The 21,429-nt window shown below is 49.8% G+C and overlaps 1 protein-coding gene across 1 annotated transcript in view; it reads right to left on the bottom strand.

Annotated features, from left to right (window-relative positions):
* CPVL (carboxypeptidase vitellogenic like) overlaps positions 1-16,284 on the bottom strand; it is a 100,042-nt gene extending 83,758 nt beyond the window's left edge. Inside the window, exons 1-2 of the mRNA XM_031940511.1 lie at positions 16,108-16,284; positions 3,659-3,835 (exon numbers count right to left, since the gene is read on the bottom strand). Of these exons, the coding sequence (XP_031796371.1) occupies positions 3,659-3,818 (160 nt within the window). The 5' untranslated portion in view covers positions 3,819-3,835; positions 16,108-16,284. The remainder of the gene's footprint in view (positions 1-3,658; positions 3,836-16,107) is intronic.
* Positions 16,285-21,429: the final 5,145 nt, after the last annotated feature.

Here is a 21,429-nt window from a genome sequence, read left to right as displayed (position 1 = left end):
GAAGGGAGAGCCACTACAACCTCCATTACTGCCTTCCATTTTCCTGACTGCTCCCACCAGTGGTTCTACCAAAGACCAAAGGAGCGGGGAGTAGGGACTCCTAATTGGCCCTTCTGAGACACGGATGCCTTTGTCAACGGCAATGACCAAAATCCACGGTCCAGAAGTACAGGGAGACGGAACGGACCATTTACACCGTTCTGTAAAGTTTGCCAAAATTCACGATGACATGAAAATGGGCCGTGTCTGTTTATTTTGTTTTTATGGTTAAGCACATTTAATACTGCTGCTGCCCAGAAACCTAACACACAATTATAATGACATAAAACTAGGCCTGATAAATGGAGAAAGTGGGACGTGCGAGAAAGCTCCGTCACTGAAGTGCCTCAGTGGGCCTGGAGATCTGACGCACTCACTAAACAGAAGGGATTTGGAGTCGGGCACTGACCATCTGTCCAGATCTTCCTCAACTTTCCAAGCTACCGATGAATAAAATTATCCTTAATTATGTTGTCAAGATTTCATTTCCATACCCAGATGTGCCAGATCTGCCAAGAGGAATTTAAAATTCTGTCGGTGGAACGTGACCTCGTGGTGCGATTTACCAGGTGACCCTGTCTTAGATTTCAGAGTCTAAATGTCAGAATTCAGAATTGGGATGAGGGTGATGAGATGTCCATCAAGCTGAGAGCCAGAGGGATAGAGAAGAAAATGTAGATGCTCTGGGGACTTTTATTGTGCTACTGTTAATTCCAGAAACTCTATCACTTATGGAGAAGCTGTCTGAATGCTGGGGGAACAAGGCTGGAGTAGAATTTCTCTGGATTATTTCCAAGGGCCTCCTACATTTTCACCTTTTGGTCACATCTCCAGGGCACACATCCTTCCTTCCTGGAATCTCTACCTTTGTTAATACTATTTCTTAGGCCCCAGGACTATCTAAATCTTAACTTTGGTTCAAAGCCAAACTTCCCCCATGAAACCTTCCTGTACTACCTTAAGAAAAAAAAAAAAAAACTTTTTTTATTATATTTGAATAAAATAGAACATAATAGAATATAATTTAAAAAAAACTTTGTTCTATTTGAATAAAATAGAGCTATCACCATTCCCATGTCAAGGGAATCCTTATTGAATTAAAAAAAAAAGTCAAGCAAAAACAAATAATATAGTGATTGTGTCTGACAATCCATGCAACAGTCTGCTCCTGTAGCCCCCTGCCTCTCTACTAAGAGAAGTCTTCCCCTAGTACTTAGCCCGGGCTGCTCTACTCCCAGTTCCCTTGAATCAACCGGCAGTAGTTCACAATTTAATACTTTATTATAAAATGGTCTCATTTCTTAATTCCCTCAGAGCACAAGTCCTATATCACTCCCAGGGCTCTGTGCTCAGAATTTAGGCTAAAAAACAACAATAACAAAACAAATTACCTAAGAGCAAAATTAATTATCTAACATATCCAGTTCTCTGGAGCAGAATTAACGGTCGTGCATTTAAAAAAGAGAGTCTCCGAGCCCCACTAAGAGATTTTTAAGACGTATCTCATTCAAAAACATCAGATTAAGTGAAGAACTAGACAGGCAGGGGATGCTTCTGAAAGCTGCACGTGGAAGTCTCCCCGAGAGGCATCTGAGTCAGGATCAAAGTGACAGAATGCCGAGCAGGGGCTCCAGGCCGCTGGGTCAGCGGGAGGAACTAGATAATCAGCAAACCAGAGCTGTGGGAGGGTCTCAGTGTCCTACTGAGGTTGTAGGCTCCATGAGGACAGGGACCGGCTTGATGCTTTTTATACTCTTAGCACTTAGCGCAGGCCTGGTATATTGTAGATGCTTAATAAATATTTACCAATGTTTGTTATTGCTTGCTTACTTTTTGTTTCTTTCTCTTCTTTCCTTTTGGATCCGAAATTGGCCCCGAAATTCTGTACAAGTATAAAAACGAGGGAGGGTCCGAGTCTGGGAGGCTTTACCAGTCTGGGGCAGAGGGGCCCAGGTGCCCTCCTTCAGTATGGAGGAAAGTGCAGTGGGAGCCGCTGAGGCTCTGGAAAAGGTTTGTAATCACAGGGTCATTCTGGGAAGTCCCAGTGAGCCCGGTGTCATTATCTGTGGGCATCTCAGGAGAAGGTGGGCATGGTGAGAAAAGACTCATGGGGGGGATGCCAGTGAGGCCCCGCCAGGAGACAGTCTACCCTCCCTTGGGGTGCTCTTACAGTAAGACAGATTGAGTCGTGCCCCAGGAGACCACGTGCACACACGGCACACTCCATGATGCCAGATCTACCTCTGTATTCTCTGTCTAATCTCCAAGAGCCCAGGAATTGTGGCTACAAAGCAAAGGTTAATAGTGAACCATGTAGCCTGCCAAAAATAGAAAAGCCAAGTGGCCAGAGCTGTTATTATTATTAATAAAAACAACAGCCAGCATTCATATATTATTTTAATATTTGCAAAGCATTTTCTCTTTCTCTATTATTTCTTTATTATCCCATTTGATCTTCATAATAACCTTGGAAGACAAATGCTATTATTACTTCCATTTAACAGATGAAAAGAACATATTATTTCTTTATTATCCCATTTGATCTTCATAATAACCCTGGACAGTAAGTTCTATTATTACTTCCCTTTAACAGATGAAAAGAACAAAAGTAAAGGGACTTGCCCTACAGCCAGTGTCTGAAGCAGAATTTGAATTCAGGTTTTCCTCACTTCAGACTCAGCACTCTAGCCACTGTCCATCTGTCTACCCCAATGTCAACATAGGCTCTAGTATGAGGGAGTTCATAAATCCAATATCCTTTGTCATAATTATGCCCCATATGGAATACTATGCCTACGTCTGAGCATTAGGCTGGTATTTTTAAGTGCATTTAATGCATATTTATATACAAACTTTTCAAATGAGATGATGGCCTGACACTCACAAATTTCAGTAATTTTCTACTGACTGCCCAAGCAGCCACACTGCAAAGAGAGCATTATCACAGAACGCAGTGTTTCAGTGTAATTTCAGACATTAAATAAATCTGCTCCCTAAAATGCCAATTTAGGAAAAAATTATTCATGACCTTAAAGATGCATCTTTCCGCCTGCCTGCGTGACGATGCTCCAGAGTAAACCCACTGAGTTACCAGTGAGTGACTCGAACCTTAAGCAATTCAGCTCATCTGTAAGAGGAAAGACACTCGAAAGATACTCACACACACTCACACTCACACCCTTTATACACACACTCACACACACTCATACACACACTCACACTCATACTTATACACTCTCACACACACTCATACTTACACACTCACACTCACATCCTTTATACACATACTTACACACTCACACACATACTCACAAACACTCATACTTACACACACTCTCACATACACTCATACTTACACACACACTCACTGCCTTAACATACACACACACACACAAGACTTTGCATCACTAGGCAGTGACTCTGAATTGGCTTGTTCTGGGCACTGCTTCCTCTCTGTCCCCAGAACCTGGCCCTGCAGAAGGTCCTAAGTCACCCAATGGGCATCATGTCCAAAACAAAAACTAGCGAGTCAAAAACAGATATTTGTTCTTCTCCTCACACCTGGGGCCGACAAAGCCAGACAGACCCTTCCACCGTCCGCATGGAGGCCGGAACTCACCTTCCTGAATTCTCCCACTTTTGATGTAAGGCGTGAGGAACAGCGGCTGCCCGGGGTCTCCATAGCTCGGGCTACAGACGCGAAAACCTCTGTACAGGGAGCGGAAAACGCCTTCGCTGGGTTCTAGGGCCAGCAGCAGCAGCACGGTCACCTTCCACATCCTGCCAATAACTCACCCTAGAAGGGGAAGCAGAAGGGATCACTCGGGGCTTTTACCATCTATCCATTGGGGCCTGGGCCCCTTCAGCCCTAAGGTCTCCCTAGAAGGGGAAGCAGAAGGGATCACTCAGGGCTCTCGCCATCCACCAGGCTGGGCCCCATCAGCCCGAGGTCGCGCCCAACTCCCACCACCCAGAAGTTCAGATGCGGGACCTCGGTGCCGGGGCATCAAAAGGAACAGGCAATTATGCTAATGCCCCTTTCTGCTGCAGTCCTTTAAATGTCGAATCATTACATGACATGAAAATGTAAAATTGTAGAACAATCAACGAACCCCACACACTCCTCACATCATTCCTTTGGCAGAACATAAAAACACTGGCTTAATTTAAACAAGCGAAAATGGCTTTCAGCTCCATTTCCCCAATAAGTTAAAAGTTCCTAATTGTCATTTGATGGAATATATCGTTGCCACAAGCATTTCTCTTCTGGTTAGCATAATATAATTTCCTGTATTTAATACAAACAAGCCCAACTAAACATACAAGTGGTTAAGTATTTATAACAGAAGGGAAAATGATGCTGGAAAATTAAACCAAAAGCCTGGGGCCAACAAGTTGCCACAGCTCTGGAAAGTGAAGAATATTTTGAAAAATATTTCTAAATGATATGGAATTTGTTAGCCTAAGGTTTGACTAGGAGAGTCAAGGCTGGAAGAGAACCGACCTGCAAGCAAACAGCTTTAGAAGAAAAATGACTGTTGTGTAAGCAGAGAAGGAATGGTTTCAGTAAGTGGTTTTTCCTGAGGGGAGAAAACAGAAACCCATCAGGACCAGTATTTTTCAATCTTCACTCTACAAACCTCAAGGCCTTTTTAATGAGGCCATTAATATTTAAATAACGAGGAAGGTTAGAGCCCTTTCCCCGTACTCAGGGCTGACTCAGAGGGAGGAAGGCAAAAACAAACCAAAATGGCCTTGATTTAATTGGCAGGAATGGAATGCAGAAGTGAGAACTGCCCATTCTTGCTGCTAACATTTGCTGAGGCCATTGGGACAGGAACAGCCTCCCCTGTCAGAGAATACACAGGGTAAGGAATCCTGGGGAGTGAGGAATCTTCTGGCCCTGTCTTTAGTGTAACTTTTTGCTGAGACCTGAGAACGTGTTTGGGGTTATCTGATGGAGCGAAGGGCCGGCCCCTTAATTCATGGGTGTTCTCTATGGTAGACTGGACAGTTCCTGGAGTAAATATAATCCTCCTAAAGGAATGGACAAACATTCTCCTTGGTGGGCCTCTTGTATCTGGGAGGATGATGCTACGTCTCAAGAGTCACACTCCAAATGAGAAGGCCCAGGGTCTTCTTTGTTCTCAGCCTATAGAAACCCCCGAGTGGAAAGGGACTTTGAGAATCTGTACAAACTTGCCGAGCAATAGCTCCCACTTGAGGAGGAATTCTGATGTGGGCGCTTCCTCAGGGTGGTGATGATGTGTTTGTTTGTTGATTGTACATTACTTGGGTGCTATGAGCATTCTCTTCTCCTGTGTCTTACTTAAATCTGGGTTCTAAGCAGTAATAAACCTGCCCCCTCCCTCTTTATGACTGTACCTGCTGAAGGCAAATTCCAAACCTAGATTAACTCACAACAGTCTGAATTCTCGTCCTCCCTCTCACAGGTCCTGTCATCTCTGTTGCCTGGAAGGCAATGGCCTAGGCCACAAGGCCCACCAGATTCTACCAAGGGCTTCCCAACAACATGCGAGTCTGTCTGCTTTGGGAGGGCCAGCCCAACTAGGAACAGAGAGGCCGCCCACAGCAGGCAGACCACTGGGTGATGAATTCTTTGGCCGTAGCAATCCATGACATAAAGAAAAATACAAGATGGCAGAGATGGTGTCAGAACAGTAAAAAAGGGACAAAGGAGGCTGAGAATCATATAGTTCTAGATTACCCACAAAACTTACTGACGGCATTCTAAATATGAGATCTTTGTCCAGTGTCCAAGGAATGGCAAACTGCTGGAGAAAGGGAATCCTCTCTCTCCCAACATTCTAACTATAAGTGGAGCCAGAAAATAAAAGGAAATCACAAGTGCTGCTTGGAGAGGCAAATAAAGAAGTCCACAGCATCAACCAGTCAGTCAACAAACATTTATTAAGCACCTACTACTGTGCTAAGCACTGCGGAACACAAAAAGAGTGTGAAAAAGATATTCTCTGACCTCAAAGAGCTTACAATCTAAAGGGGAAGAAAATCAATCTGTACAAGCAAGCTACAGAGAGGATAGATGAGAAATAATTAAGATCGGGAGGCACTAGAAGGAACAGAGGTTGGAAAAGGCTTGTTATAAAATACATATGTCAGACTTGGGCCCTGTGTGACCCACGGGGTTTGATACCTTTGTTGTAGAAGGTGGGCTTTTGTTTAAGACAAGTCCTAGAGAGATGGGAGGAGGGGGAAGAGGGAAGGAGAGAGAGCATTCCAAGAATGAGGGACAATCAAAGAGAATGGCTGATCCTGGAGACCAAGGCTCTTGTTCAGAGAAAAGCCAGAAGAACATGCAGGAAAGGAGTGAGGTATAAAAAGACTGAACAGAGAGGACGGGTCAGTTATGAAAGGTTTTGAATGTCAAACAGAACATTTTAAATTCATACTGGAGGCAATGGGAAGCCACTGGAATTTACTGAGGAGGGGGTGTGATGATCAAACCTAGAAAAATCACTTAGTGACTAAAGAGGGGATGATTGGGAGGGCTGAGGCAGACAGAACCCCCCTCCCCCCAGCAACAACTACAGTTGTCCTAGTGGAAGGAGACGAGGGTCTGGTCAAGGGGGAAGGTATCATTATCAAAGGGCAGAAGGGGCTGTTTGGGAGGTGCCATGAAGGCAAAATCCTTGGCACCATACTGGAAATACAAGTGAGAGAGAATGAGAGTCAGGACGACTCCGGTGAGTGGGCCTGAGGGAGGGGAGGATGGCACTGCCCTCTGAGTGATAGGGAAGATAGGAGGAGGAAAGTCTAAGGTGGGGTTCAGTTCTGGACACAATGAGGTGGAAACATCAAGCTAGAAGCCACAGAGTCCAGCCCCCTCATTTTACACAGGAGGAAATGTGGTTTTCCAAGGTCACACAGGTCATAAGTGACCAAGCTAGTGACTGAAACAGGCCCAGTGAATCCGAATCACCTGGCACTTCTTTTACTGCCTCACAAAGACCCCTCTTAGCAAGTATCAAAAGTCAACCAGAACTTCCGCCCATCTCATATTGCAGGATTGATGGTTTTTGCAAAAATATCATCATCTAAAACTGCAGCGGAAGATGGGGAGGGTGACAAACCCAGGGCTCTCTGGGAGGGACGCAGCAAGAGCTTCCAAATAAAATCAATACCTTCAGTATTTCAGTGCTGGGAGCCTCAGGGGTGCCATAGTACACAGAGCACAGGAGCTGTAATCAGGTGGGCCTGAGTTCAAATCTAGCCCAAGATACCATCTGTGGTACTTTACAGAGCTAGGAAAATAAAAACAGAGTTCATCTGGAAGAACAAAGAGTCAAGAATTTCAAGGGAATTAATGAAAAAAATGCAAATGAAGATGGCCTAGCTGTGCCAGACCTGAAACTATATTATAAAGCAGCGGTCATCAAAACCATTTGGTACTGGCTAAGAAATAGAGTAGTCAGTCAGTGTCAATGACTATAGTAATCTAGTGTTTGATAAACCCAAAGACTCCAGCTTCTGGGATAAGAACTCACTATGTGGCAGAAATTGCTGGGAAAACTGGAAAATAGTATGGCAAAAATTAGGAATTACCCAACATCCTACACCAAGATAAGGTCAAAATGGGTTCATAAAGGATGATAGATGCTATAAGCGAATTAGGAGAACAAGGGATAGTTTACCTGTCAGATCTGTGGAGAAGGAAGGAATTTATGGTCAAAGAAGAACTAGAAAGCATTATGAAATTCAAAATGGATAATTTTGATTATATTAAATTAAAAATGTTTTGTACCAACCAAACCAATGCAGCAAAATTAGAAGGAAAGCAGAAAACTGGGGAGAATGTTTACATCCAAGAGCTCTGATAAAGGTCTCATTTCTAAACTACATAGAGAACTAACTCAGATTTTTTAAGGCTACAAGCCATTCTCCAATTGATAAATGGTCAAAGGATAAAAACAGACAATTTTCAGATGATGAAACTAAAGATATTTCTAGTCATATGAAAAAATGCTCTAAATAACTATTGATTAGAGAAATGCAAATTAAGACAACTCTGAGATAGCACTACACACCTCTTAGATTAGCTAAAATGACAGGAAAAGATAATGACAAATGCTGAATGGGATCTGGGAAAACTGGGACATTATTATATTGTTGGTGAAATTACAAACTGATCCAACCATTTTGAAGAGCTTACTATTTACCCATGTGACCTTGGGCAATTCCTTTATTCTCTTACACCCCAATTCTGAATTGGAAAAATGAAGGGGTTGTTCTGGGTGACGCCTAGATCTTAACCCTGGGCTCCAAAGTCCTTTTAACTCTTCTGTAAAATAAGGATGCTGGACTAGGTGCTCATTTTTTTTCCCTTTTTGATCTGATTTTTTGGGGGCAGCATGATAAATTGTACATGTTTAACTTATATTGGACTACTTGCTATTTAGGAGAGATGGAGAGGAAGGGTTTTCCAAATCAGGAAAACAAGGGATAATCTACCTCTCAGATTTGTGGAGAAAGATGGCCAAAGAAGAACTAGAAAACATTATGAAATGAAAAGTAGATTAATTTTAATTATATTAAATGAAAAAGGTTTTGTACAAACCAAACCAATGCAGCCAAAATTATTAAAAAAGCAGAAAACTATCTTTGCATATATTTTGAAAATAAAAAGCTATTATTAAAAAAAAAAAAAACCACTAGTTGTGGGACTCTGGACAACACAACTTCTGACCATTTCTGTTTCCTCATCTGTAAAATGGGCATAATAGCAGAACCTATCTCCCATGGTTGTTTTGAGTCTTAAATATATTTGTAAATGCTTTGTAAACCTTTTAAAAAGCACTTAAAATCATTCCTTAACTAATTATCTGTGAGCAATCAGGCCACCTGCTAAGGTGCAAAATTGACATAGAACTAGAAGAAGGAATTAAAGCAACACAACATACAGCTAAACAACTCCAACTTAACCGAACAAATTATGCCAGGAAACAGGACATGGACAGGTGAAGGAAGATTGACACCAGCTGCAACAACTTCATACAAAAAGTCTAACCGCTATAAACCAGCTGTCACAACAAGGAGGCCAAAAGAGGCTCCAGTAAGCAAGTACCTGACTTTGTGCCAAGCAAAGGCACATGGGAACCAAAAGCAACATTGATTTAAAAGGGATCTTGTGGGAAAGGAGTGTAGAATGTTATAAACCAGATCGTCTCAAAAAAGCAAAGAGGGAAGAAGCAGTAAAGAATAAAATCAATTTAAAGAAAGCTTAGCAAGAGATCCAGCAAAGAAAAGACATCGCACATGGCACGACAAAGACAAAAGACTGAAAAGATATGCAAAGTGTTTTTTAAATATATACTTTTTAAAAATACATATTCCCATTAAGGACAGCGAATCCAAAGCATGCAGATGCTAATAATCTCAAAAGAGATAATTACTGTAAAGTGCTTAGCACGGAGCCGGGCACACAGTAAATGCTGTAGAAATGTTAGTCGTTATGATTATTATTAACATCACACGGCAGTTGGACCTCGAGACAGTCAGAGTCCAGTTTCAGAGGCAAAGATAAGAAATGAGTTTGGAGCAAGTCAAACAGACGCAGCTGTCACTGGATATGACAGGTGTGAGGATATTGGGGATTTTAAATCTCAGGGAATCTGAAGGAAGGTGCGATCCTAAAGACATGGGGGGAAAAGAAACTTCATACCACAATACTATCCAAAAAAGGGCAACTGGCTCTCTGGAGAGGGCTATCTTTGGAAAGGAAACTCACGCAAAACTAAAAGATGCCCATATGTATATATGTCTCTTGTTTTCAATGTATATGTATACATACATACACACACACATACATATATATATATATATATTCCCTTTTTAGTCTGTGTGTATATACGTGCATATGTGCAAACTATAAGGGAATTTGTTTTACTTGTTTGTAGCAAGGATTTTGTTTTTCTTTTTTAAAAAAAGAAGGTAGAAAAGGTAGATTTTTCATTGACTGAAAATATGAAGATTTAATTTTTAAAAATCATTGCTAGCATTTCTATAGTTCACTGAGATATACAGGTACTTTACAAAGTTCATCTTGGATCCTCAGAACAACCCTGGGAGAGCAGAGCCACTGTCGTGCCCACTGTACAGAGAGGGAACCAGGCAAATAGAAGTAAAGTGACTTTCCAGGAGTTAGATGACTAGTACCTCCCCACAGACACACTGTGAAGCTCAAAAAAAAGAACTTCAAAAAGATTAGTAGTCAATAATAGGCATAGGAGAAAGGAAAGGAAAAGGCATTTATTAAGTGCTTCCTGTGTGCTAAGTGCTATACAATTATTATCTCATTTGTGATCCTCACAATAACCCTGGGAGCTAAGTGCTATTACTATGCCCATCTTACAGATTAAGAAACTGAGGCAGACAAATGTTAAGTGACTTTTTCAGTGCTAGACCACTAGTCAATATTTGAGGATGGATCTGAACTCAGGTCTTTGGAATTCCAGGTACATCCCTGTGGTCACTATACCACCAACATGATGCTGGAAAGAGCACTTACTTCCTCTTGAGTCAGAGGATCTGAGTTCGGATCCCAGGTCTGATGCTTACTATTTATACACATGACCTTGGGCAATTTATTCTCTTACACCCCAATTTTGAATCTGAAAAATGAAGGGGTTATTCTGGGTGATCCTTAGATCTTAACCCTGGGCTCCAAAGTCCTTTTAACTCTCCTGTAAAATAAAGATGCTGGACTAGGTGCTCCTTTACAGTCTCTAAATCTTGTTTCTGTTCCTTTTCCTCTTCCCTTTTCTCTTCCTCCCCCATTCCTCTTCTTCCCCCCCCTTCCTCCTTTTCTTCTCCCTCTTCTTCCTTCTCTTCCTCCTTCATTTCCTCCTTTCTTTCTCCTTTTCCTCCTCTCTTCCTCCTCTTTTTCCTCTCCTCTTTCCTCTTCTTCCTCTTTTCCTTCTCCCCCCTCTTTTTCCTCTTCCTTTCTTCCTCCTTTTCTGTTCTTTTCCTTCTATTCTCCCCATCCCTCTTCTTCTCCCTCCCCCTCTTTATTTTCCTCTCCTTTTCCTTCTCTTCCTCCTCCTCCAGGAATGGTGGGAAACAACTTGTGCTCTGCCCCCCAATCACTGAGCCGACATTCTGGGCCAGCTTACAGTGCTCTGAGATCTGCACTAAGCAGTCACCTTGTCCCTGAGCTGCCCGAGGCCCTCTCCACCAGGCTCCCCCACAAGCCCAGTGGGCCGGACCACCTTAGATTCAGGGGATCCCACGCTGGCCGCCACAGGCAGAAAACCCGGCCCCCGGCAGAGCACTGACTGGGCAGCCTGGTTCTGATTAATCCCTGTGGCTTTCCCAGCTCCCAGCTGGGACTGACCTTCAGTAAGTGCCCAACAAATACTTGCAGAATGAATGAATGAATTGACTAATTGTAAAGGCAGAGGGAGGAATGGATGAGATTCTGAACCAGATGTTCTGGTTCCGGGAGGCTTCTTCCGCCCTGGGTAATCCCTTTTCCGCCCTGGGTAATCCCTCCTCTGGCCCAGATTTTACAGGCTCTCCTTTCTGCAGTTCTGTGCCCCAGGGCCCACAAGGCCCAAGCCAAGAAGCAGGTGGAGGATGGGTGCCAGAAAGCATTTCCTAGACTCAAACCTGACCTCCAGACACAAGGAGACACTCAGGGAGACTCTGGGGAGCACTTGTTGGGAGGGATCTTGTCCAGAGAGGGACTGTCCCGAGGGCCCCAAGAATTCTGGGGCCACCACTAGGACCACAAGCTCTTTCTCACCCATTCTTCTTCGTTCCATTTTCATCCTTAACCGTAGGATGAAATTTTTATTTTACTTATTTTACTGAAGATCAATTTGTGTGCCGATAATGCTTCCCTTGACGATTCTCCACATCGTCTCCTCCAGGTTGGGGAACTCCAACCCCCGATTTTTATTCTCTCTCCCACCTGAGTTTTCATGGCTTCAACATAAGTGACCTGCACTGACCTATCTGCCAGCCTCCCCCTTACCCAGAATGCTCTCCCTCCTCAGCTCCACCTAACAGAATCCACTCTTCTCCCACAGCTCCTATGGGAGGCTGCCCTCAGCAGAAAGGGCAGCTGGCGGTGAGCGGAAAGAGCCCCGGCCTCAGGTGCTTACTGTGGGACCCTGGGCAAGACGCTTCACCCTGTCTGCCTCAGTTTCCCCAACTGTAAAATGAGTCAGAGAAGAAAAAGGATCTCAGACAAGAAAACTCCAAAATGGGATCATGGAGAGGAAGATGCGACTGAACAATAATCAGGCAGAAAGTCCTCCAGATTTTAGAGTTTTCCCTGAGATGACCACCCACATACTCCCTCAAAGTCAGAGGTCCTCTCTGACAAGGAAGGACAAACAGCACATGTTCATTTACACCCCCCCTCCCCACAGTCCTGGAGAACTGGAGCTGGTTTTCCCTTTCTTTGTGTGTCCAGCCCTTTTTCACTACAATTAATATTTATTGACTGATTGGGGTGGAGGGAGGGAGGAGGAGAGTAGAGAGAAAAGAAAGAGAAAGGGAGAGGGAGGCACAAAATGAGAGGAGAGGAAAAGGGAACAAGTGGCCAAATATTATAAAAACGAGGAGAAAATGGAGGGAGACAAGCTACAAAGAAAGGAAGACATAAAACTAGAGACAGCTGAATTCTGGTTATGGGGATGATTATTAGCAATGATTATCTAGCACTTCGCTAGCATTTTAGGGGTTTGCAAAGCATTTCACATGCTCTCTTATTTGATCTTCACAATATCTTGATCAGGTAAGGGATAATTATCCTCAGTTTACAAAAAAGGAAAATAAGGCCGAAAGATCAAGTGATAAATGTGAGTCAATAAATGGCGGAAGTCGAATTTAAACTGGGATCTTCCTGCATCCCCTTCCCTGCCTCACCTCACTGCCATCAGTTATCAAAATTATCCCATTGGGTCCTAGAGAAATGAAAAAGGGGTTCTTTAAGGAGAGAAGTGGGGGCCTACAGCTGTGGGATGCGGCATACTCCGCTGATTGGCTTTAATATTCTTCTTTTTCCCAGAAAGGGCCCAAAGAGATTCCGGCGGCTACAGGAAAATGGTGACGTAAAACTACCACTGTTTCATTCGGGTTTGTTATTACATAAAGTGAGTGCAGACCCACAAGAAGCTGCAGGGTGGGCTCCGGGTATGTTCTGACCTTGGAGCCCAGGCCGGGAGTCCCAGCCCTGCCAGTCGCCGCTGTTGGGCTGGGAGTGGGAGGGAGCCTCACTTTGGGCCCTCATTTCCTCACTCCTAGAGTGGGGTTTGCTCCCCTTGAGCTCTAAGAGGCCGGGCTGCTCCAGGGTCCCCAGTTACAACCTGGAGAAGCTGCCCGGGATGGGAGCCCTCAGAAATGGCTGCCCGGGGCCTGGGCCCAGGGACCAGGCTGCTCTGGTCAGCGAGTCTCCCTGAAAGACCAGAGCAGCTTTGGCCTGGGGCGGACACTTTAAAGTGGTCTCTTGTTACACTGGAGCTTTCCAGCCAAGCCAGAAATCCGGGAGACGGACAGTGGGGGACGGGGGAAGAGAAGGAAGGAGGGAGGGACAGAGAGACAGACAGTCAGGGATGGGGGAAGAGGAGCAGGAAGGAGGGACAGAGTCTCCACGGGCTCGTGTCCCACATTAGAAGCTTTCATTACGATTTCGGGGTTTGGAGGTCACTTCCCTGCTGCTCCAAAGGGGGTCTCCAGGGGTCTCCTCCCACCTGGGGGGCTCTGGGGTCTCCAGCCCCAGTCCCAGGGGTGGAGCTTTTCCTCCTCAGGGTCTGGCACTTCCAGGGCCCTTGACCTAAACTACTGACTGTTCCCCAGTAGGTTTCCTCGTGCTCAGCCGCCTCCTCGGGCCCCAGCCCTGCTTAGGGGACACAGGAAGAGAGTGCCTGGGCGCAGCCTCAGGAGGGCCGGGGGCGAATCCGGGCCTGGCCACACAGGCCCCCCAGCTTCCCCCCCCCTGCGGCCCAGGGTCTCGGCTTCCCGTCGGACGTGAGGGAGCCGCGCGAGACCTCAGGGCCCCCCCAAGCCCTTCCGCCGGGGCCAGCTCTGGTGACTTATTTATGTATATCTATCACTAATTCCTGGTTTAGGGACAATCCCGGCCCTCCCCCCCCCCCCAACTGAAAGGAGGCCGGGCAGAGGCTGCCCCCTCAGCCGCGGGGAGAGTCGGGGCCCTGAAGCAAGGCGGGCGAGGACGGACCGAGCCCCCCGGGGCTCTCAGAACCAGCGGTCCGGGCCCGCCTGGCAGAGGCCGCTGGGAGCCCTCACCCCTCGGGGTGCCGGGTCCCGAGAGCGCCCCGGGGGTCCCGGCCCCCGCCTGAGAGAGCTCGGAGGGACAGGAGGAAGGGGGCCTCTCCCGCGGGGAAGCCCCCCTGCCGGGGCGGGGGAGGGGAGAGGGGGGAGGGGAGAGAGCCGGGGGCTCTGGGAGGCAGGAAGTGGGGGCTGCCCGGCGGCCTCCTCCGCCCAGAACAGTGATTAATGACCGGGATAATTAGCGGATGGCGGTGATGCCGATAATAACCAGGTGGGAACCGTGGTAGAGCCCTCGTGGGCCGCCCCCGCCCAGGAGCCTCCCTCCGCCCCGGGCTCCGTCCCACGGGGGCACCAAGGCCTGGGTCCCCCCGGGCAGGGGCGTCCGGGACAGGCGGAGACCCCCAGGCGGGGAGGGGGGTCCGGAGGGCTCGCAGGGAAGGAGGGGCCCTGGCCCAGAGTGCGGCCCCTGCGGGGCTTCAGACCGGCCGCTGTCCGTGGGGGCGGGAGCTCTCCGAGCCGGGCTGCGCAGGCCGCCGTCTCCGGCCCGGGCGGCCCCTAAACCAAGGGAGCGTAAGCGTGGTACACGCGCACGTGGAGGGCCTGGGGAGTCCGTCCGCCCGCGTGAGGCCCGTGGGCCGCGGGAGTCACTTATCCCCGCGCCTCCTCCGTGCTGCCCGGGGAAGGCTGTGGCAGCGCGCCCGGGACTGCGGCAGGAAGCCCGCGTCGGGCCTGACTGAGGGAGCCCCGGGTCCGGGGCCACCCCCCCGCCAGCCCGTCTGCCCTCGCGCGGCCTGGGCCCGGGACCGGCTCTCCCCCTGCTCTGCGCGGCGGCGGCGGCCCGGCCCGGGGCAGGCTGAGCACAGGGGGTGGCCGCTGCGCCTCCGGGCCCCTTCCAGTGTCGGAAACAGGCTCCTGAGGGGCAGAGGGCGCGGCCCCGGGAGCACCCTCTGAGTGGGAGGCCCCGAATCCGGCCCCTCGTGGTGCCCCAAAGGGAACAGAGCATCCCAAGGCCCTGCTCCTCTTCCTCGTGGCTGGGTCCCTCCGGCCTGCTCCCCCGATCTCCCTGGTGGGTCCTGGCCCAGACCGGCCCCGCCTTCCCCGAGTGCGAGCTCACCCGTCCCTCCCCCCCAGGCCCCTGGGGACGGGGGCTCCGACCCGGAGGGGTGACCCCAAGGACCAGGGAACCGCAAGGGGCCGGAGGTGACCCCTACAGCGTTCCGGGCCAGGGCCGGGAAGCTGGGCCCCAGACCCGCCCTCGCGCCCTGGCCCTGGGCCCGCCGCCTACCCCGCCTGCCTCAGCTTCCCGTTCTGTGAGTGAGCGGGAGAAGGGAGAGCAGAGCGCTCCGGCGCCCCAAACCCAAGCAGGCTCCGGGAAGCCCAGAGGACCGAGCAGCGGCAACAACGGAACCCAGAAGCGCAGAACTAAGAGGCTTGTCCTAGCGGGATTCGAACTCGGGGCCCGGAGCCGAGGCTTCCGCGTCAAAAGCGAAAAAGGGGAAACGGGGACGGGGAAGGCCGGTGGGAGGGGAAGGAAACGGCGCATTCGTGACTGAGGCTCGGAAAGAGCCGCAGTTTGGGGGGTGGCAGGAAGAAGCTGGCCCGGGGGGGGTGCCCAGGCCCCGGGGGGGGTGCGCTGTCCCAGCCGGGCCCGGGCCGCTCTCCGAGCCCCACGTGCCAGGGCCCCCAGGGAGCCGCCTGGTCGCTCGTACCTCCGGGCGCGCCCGCCGGCCCGCCCCACCCCGCACCCCCAGCCGCAGAGCTCCCGCCCGGGGCGCCGCCGTAGACACTCACGGGCTGCCCGGCGCACGCCTCGCTCCGCCTGCGGGCTGCCTCCGGCCGATGCCCCCGGGCTGCTTCGGACCCTCGGCGTCCGGGACCGGAGCGGGCCAGGCCGGAGCTGAGCCGCCCTCGGACTGCGGAGCACAAGCAGCTTCCCCCGCTTGCGTCACCCAATCACGAGGAGGAGGAGGAGGGCCCGGAGGAGGAGCAGGGCCCGGAGGGGGCGGAGCAGGGCCCGGAGGGGGCGGAGCAGGGCCCGGAGGGGGCGGAGCAGGGCCCGGAGGGGGCGGAGCAGGGCCCGGAGGGGGAGGAGCAGGGCCCGGAGGGGGAGGAGGATCGGCCGCGCTTTCCAAGGTCCTCCCGGCCTCCCTCTCAGGTGACCCCAGAGCCGTCCAGCCCGAGGGCTTCCCTCCCTCCCTCCTCCCTCCCGCCGAGTCCTCCCCGCCCGGCCGGCCCGTGCCCCCCACCCTTCCGACACCCCCTCGGAGCTGCTGCGGCCGCCCCGGCCCTCGGCATTTCTTGGGTATGGAGTCAGTCACGGGGAAGTCCTCCCTCTCCCCAGCCCCACCCCCTCCCCCGGGGCAGCAGAACCTGTTTGCTTTTTGGCTTCGAACCTCCGCGCCCAGGTCGGGCCGGGTACCCAGTAGGCGCCTAATGCTTGCGGACCGGTCACCATTTGGGTCCGGGCAGCCTTTTTTGGTTAATGGGATTGTCCCCTGTGATCACGGGAACACCACCACCATTGGGCGGGCGGCCGGCCGGGCCCTCCTTCCCGGAGACCCCCCCCCAGCCTCGGGCCCTCGGAGCCTCAGCTCATTCCTCTGCAGAGCGGGACCGAGGCGGGCAGCGCCCTCACCGGGAGCCGGAGGCGCCGGCAGAGAGTCCGCGGGAAGGTCCCGCAGAGGCCGCCGGCGTCGCCCAAGGGCGTGACTTGTCCCGGGTCAGGCAGCCCGAGAGCCGCGAAGCCCTGGCTCCCCGGGGCTAGTCCCACTGCCTCCCTTTGGCCAGAGAGGCCTCCTGAGTCAAGGGCGCGCCTCCTCCTCAGCTCCTGCATGCTAGGAGGCAGAGGGGCCCGACTTTGGGGAACTGGGGTGAGAAAACGGAGCGCCAGTAGGGACCGTCAGAGGGATAAGGAGGCGAGACTGCGCGGGGAAGGGAAGAGGGAGGAGGAAGGAGGAGGGAGGAGGGAGGGAGGAGAGAGGAAGGAGGAGGGAGGAGGGAGGAGGGAGGGAGGAAGGAGGAAGGAGGGAAGGAAGGAGGGGAGGGAGGAAGGGAGGAAGGAGGGAGGGAGGAGGGAAGGAAGGAAGGAGGGGGAGGGAGGAGGGAGGGAGGGGAGGGAGGGAGGGAGGGAGGAGGGAGGGAGGAGGGAGGAGGGAAGGAAGGAAGGAGGAGGGAAGGAAGGAGGAGGAGAAGGAGGAAGGAGGAGGGAGGAGGGAAGGAAGGAAGAGGGGAGGGAGGGAGGATGGAGGGAGGGAGAGGGAGAGGGAGGGAGGGAGGAGGGAGTGAGGAAGAGGAGGGAGAAGGAGGTGGAGGAAGGAGGAGGGAGGAGGAGGAGGGAGGGAGGAGAAGGAGGGAGGAGGGAGGAGGAAGGAAGGAGGGAGGAGGGAGGGAAGGAAGGAAGGAGGAAGGAGGGGGGAGGGAGGAGGGAGGAGGAGGGAGGAGAGGGAGGAGGGAAGGGAGGAGGAGGAAGGAAGAAGGAGGAAGGAGGGAGGAAGGAGGAAGGAGGGAGGAGGGAGGGAAGGAAGGAGGAAGGACCAGACTTGTATGAAGAAGGAGTGAGGAGGAAGGAGGGAGAGGGAAGGGAGGAAGGAGGAGGAGGAGGGAGGAAGGAAGGAAAGGAAGGGAGGGAGAGAGGAGGAGAAGGGGAGGGAAGTGAAGAGGAAGGAAAGAAGGAAGGAAGAAAGGAAGGAAAGGAAGGAAGAAAGGAAGGAAGGAAGGGAAGGAAGAAAAGGAAGGAAGGAAGGAAGGAAGAAAGAAAGAAAGAAAGGAGGGAGAAAAGGAGGGAGAAAAGGAGGGAGGGAGGGAAGCAAAGAGGGAGGGAAGGGAGGAAGGAATTCTATCTTTTATTTCTAATTTCAACAGCTCACTAAACAAATGCTGGCCAACCTCTGCATGTGACTGCAGTCACGAGCCAGGCAAAGGTGGGTACACAGATAAGCATTAACGGGCCCATGCTCTTGTGGGAAAGATTAGGCCCGACAGGGGAAAAGTAACCCCCTGCACACCCAGGCTGTGATCACTGGGCCATTGGCTTGCTCTGCTTCCTTACCGGGGAAAGCCCTCTGGGGGGAGAAAGATCCAGAAATAGCCGATGTCCAAACACAAGGCAGAGCACAAGTGTAACAGCCCCAACTACTCGTTTTAAGGTCGTCCCCCACCTCCCACGTGCTCCTCTCTTCTCCCTTGAGCATCTCTTCTCAGGGCGTCCATTTTCCACCACAGAGGGGCCTAATCCTGTTTCCCTTCCTCCCAGACAGAGCTTCAGAGTCAGATCCGGGTGGGAATCTCAGTCCTGCTCTGTCTGGATTTCAGTTTCTTCATCTTTAACGTGTTCCACTTAGAACAGCAATTTTTCCACTTGGGGCAGACACGCCTCGGGGTAGGGGAGCGGCTGGGCAGGGAGCGCCCCACTCCCATCTGTTGTTGCTCAACTCTGTTTTGATGTCCTGGATCCACCTCTGGTCAAACTGGATGGTCTCCTGTCCCCAAGGAAGCTCATTCAGTGGGAGGGTAGCAAGTTGTTCACACTAAATTATGCAGAATAAACAAGGCACCAACTGCTGGGAGAGATGAAGTGAGATCTGGCTCTGGAGGTATCTCAGGGGATCACTGAAGGGATCACAAGGGAGGGGCGCTGAAGGGATCACAAGGGGGGGCACTGAAGGGATCACAAGGAGGGGCACTGAAGGGATCACAAAGGGGAGCAGCGTCTCAAGTTCTGGGACGAGCAGAAGGGAGCTAATGCCCTTGGAGCAGCCAGCTGGACTGGAAAGAGAAGGAAGGAAGCACAAACGCAGCCACCTGAAACCCAAACTCTCACAAGAGAGACTCGGATTCCTGTAAAACCAATTTGCTTTTCCCCTTGTGTCTCTGAATGTGAACAATCTTACTGTATTTGATTTCACAGATGAGGAACCAGAGTTCACACAGGCCGGGGTCACACAGCCAGCAGGAGTCTGAGACAGACACCTCAATGGTTCCAATGTCCACCTAATTGCCTGCACTTAAAAAGAAAGCAAGCTCTACACAATAGGAAAAATTCACAGTTTCACATACAATTTGCTTTTTTATGTTCTATTTTATATATAATAATAATAGCCAGTATTTATAGAAGGGCTTAAGATCATCAAAGCACTTTCCAACTATCACCTCATTTGATGGAAATACTCATGACTTGGTGTTTGTTCTGTTTGGAATTTTAACAAAAAGAAAATTAAAAGAAAACTAAAAGAATGGAGAGTCTGTGTCCACGGGAAATATCATCAATGTCTCTCATGGGTGGCAGTTGCCTGGGCACACCCTTGCCTACCTACCATCCTACTCTATGATCCAACCAGTGGCAGAGCATCCCAACCCAGGGGGCAATCTGGAGCCAGAGTCTAGAGATTTCCTCAAGTGTCTCAATAAAGGGAGACAAGAAAAGAGGTTCACATCACTTTGGACAAGCAAATGTTATTGTGATTCTTGGGTCTATGGATTGCCAGCCTACAGGTGGGCCTGGAAGGAAGGCGAGGAGAACTGATGAACTGGGGAATTCCGCATCCTCCCATCATGTGTCCGCAGCATCGTGGGGATGTCAGGGTTTCCCTGGTAACTCCTCTTAACTGCCGCTTGTTGCCCACCAGCAACGGGCCCGGCACAGCTGGAAAATGCTTCTCTGAGGCTGGCCGAAGAGAGAAATGTCCCGAGCGGCAGAGATTTACTTGCTCCATAAACACTTTAGTGGATCCTTTTAAATGCCGGATCTTGTATATGTCAGTCAGGGGAAAAATAATCACTCACCAGGAAAGGGGAGAGAGGGAAGGCGTCCTTTGCCTGGCAGGGGTGGGGCGTTTGCCTGCCGGGAATTCAGGTTTGGAACCAGCAATCCTGGATTCAGATCCTGACTTCTGTGCTTACTTGCTGACTAGCTGCTTAATCTCGAGCAAGTCCAGCGTAGACTCCTTGGGGACAAGTAGGTTTTCCAATTCTGTCTGCCTGAAATCAGTGCCTGGAATGTCATGTCCTGGAGGAAGAACGTGTATTAAATTGGATTAAATCATTGAAGCTAGAGCTGGTCTGTTTTCTCTTCTCCAAAATGAGACCCTCGATGGCCTCTGGATGTCCTCCACCTTCACCTCTTCTTCCTTAGACCCCAAGCTCCCTTGCAAGGCCCATTTCACGTGTTGCCTCCTACAGGTGACTTTTTCTGATTGCCCAGGGGTTAATGCACTGTGCATTCCTTTACACAAAATTAAAATGGGGAAAATAGATTGAGATCCAGGAGGTACCTCAGAGACCAGTTATTCCACGCCTTTATGTTACAGGGGGAAAAAGAAAAACAACTAAAAATGAGATACAGATGAGGAAAGTGGAACCTTAGAGCCCAACTCTACAGATGGGGAAACTGAGGTAGAAAGTGAGTAGGTGATTAGGTCCATGGTCACAAACCTTGTAAGTGGCCGAGACAAATTGAGAACCCAGAAGTCAAAATCTGTGCTCTTTCCACTCTCCAAAAGCTAAAGCCTGTGTTTTTTTCATCTCCCACATTAAAATTTGAATTGCTTTGAATCTGACACTCTGGATAGAAAACTGGACTGAATCAGAAACCCTGAATTTTACCTCAGAAACCTACTAGTTTTGTGTGACCCTGTTGTGACCACTTAATCTCTCTTTGCCTCAATTTCTTCATCTGCAAAATGTAAACAATAATAAGATCTAAGATTTGCATAGTACTTTGCAAACCTTAAATCTTAAATGCTATTTTTATTATTTTCATTATTCCTTATCTTGCACGTGAACATTTTGTGTTTTTACTAATAAATTGAAAGCCTTTTGAATGCTGGGATGATTTCCTTCCTGCCTTTGTAAGTAAAGCACCTGTAGGTGTTGTTGAATTATTGTTGAATGATCAGCTGATGAAACCATTTTGCAGATAGCCATTTTTAAAACTTTTATTTATTTATTTATTTGCTGAGGCAATTGGGATTAAGTGACTTGCCCAGGGTCACACAGCTAGGAAGTATTAAGTGTCAGAGATGAGATTTGAACTCAGGTCCTCCCGACTTCAAAGCTGGTGCTCTATCCACTGCGGCACATAGCTGCCCCCTTTATTTTTTTTAAATAAAGCGTTTT

Source organism: Sarcophilus harrisii, chromosome 5 (genome assembly GCF_902635505.1).
Source record: "Sarcophilus harrisii chromosome 5, mSarHar1.11, whole genome shotgun sequence".
Classification (NCBI taxonomy): Eukaryota; Metazoa; Chordata; class Mammalia; order Dasyuromorphia; family Dasyuridae; genus Sarcophilus; species Sarcophilus harrisii.
This window is presented reverse-complemented; position numbering and strand designations above follow the sequence as displayed.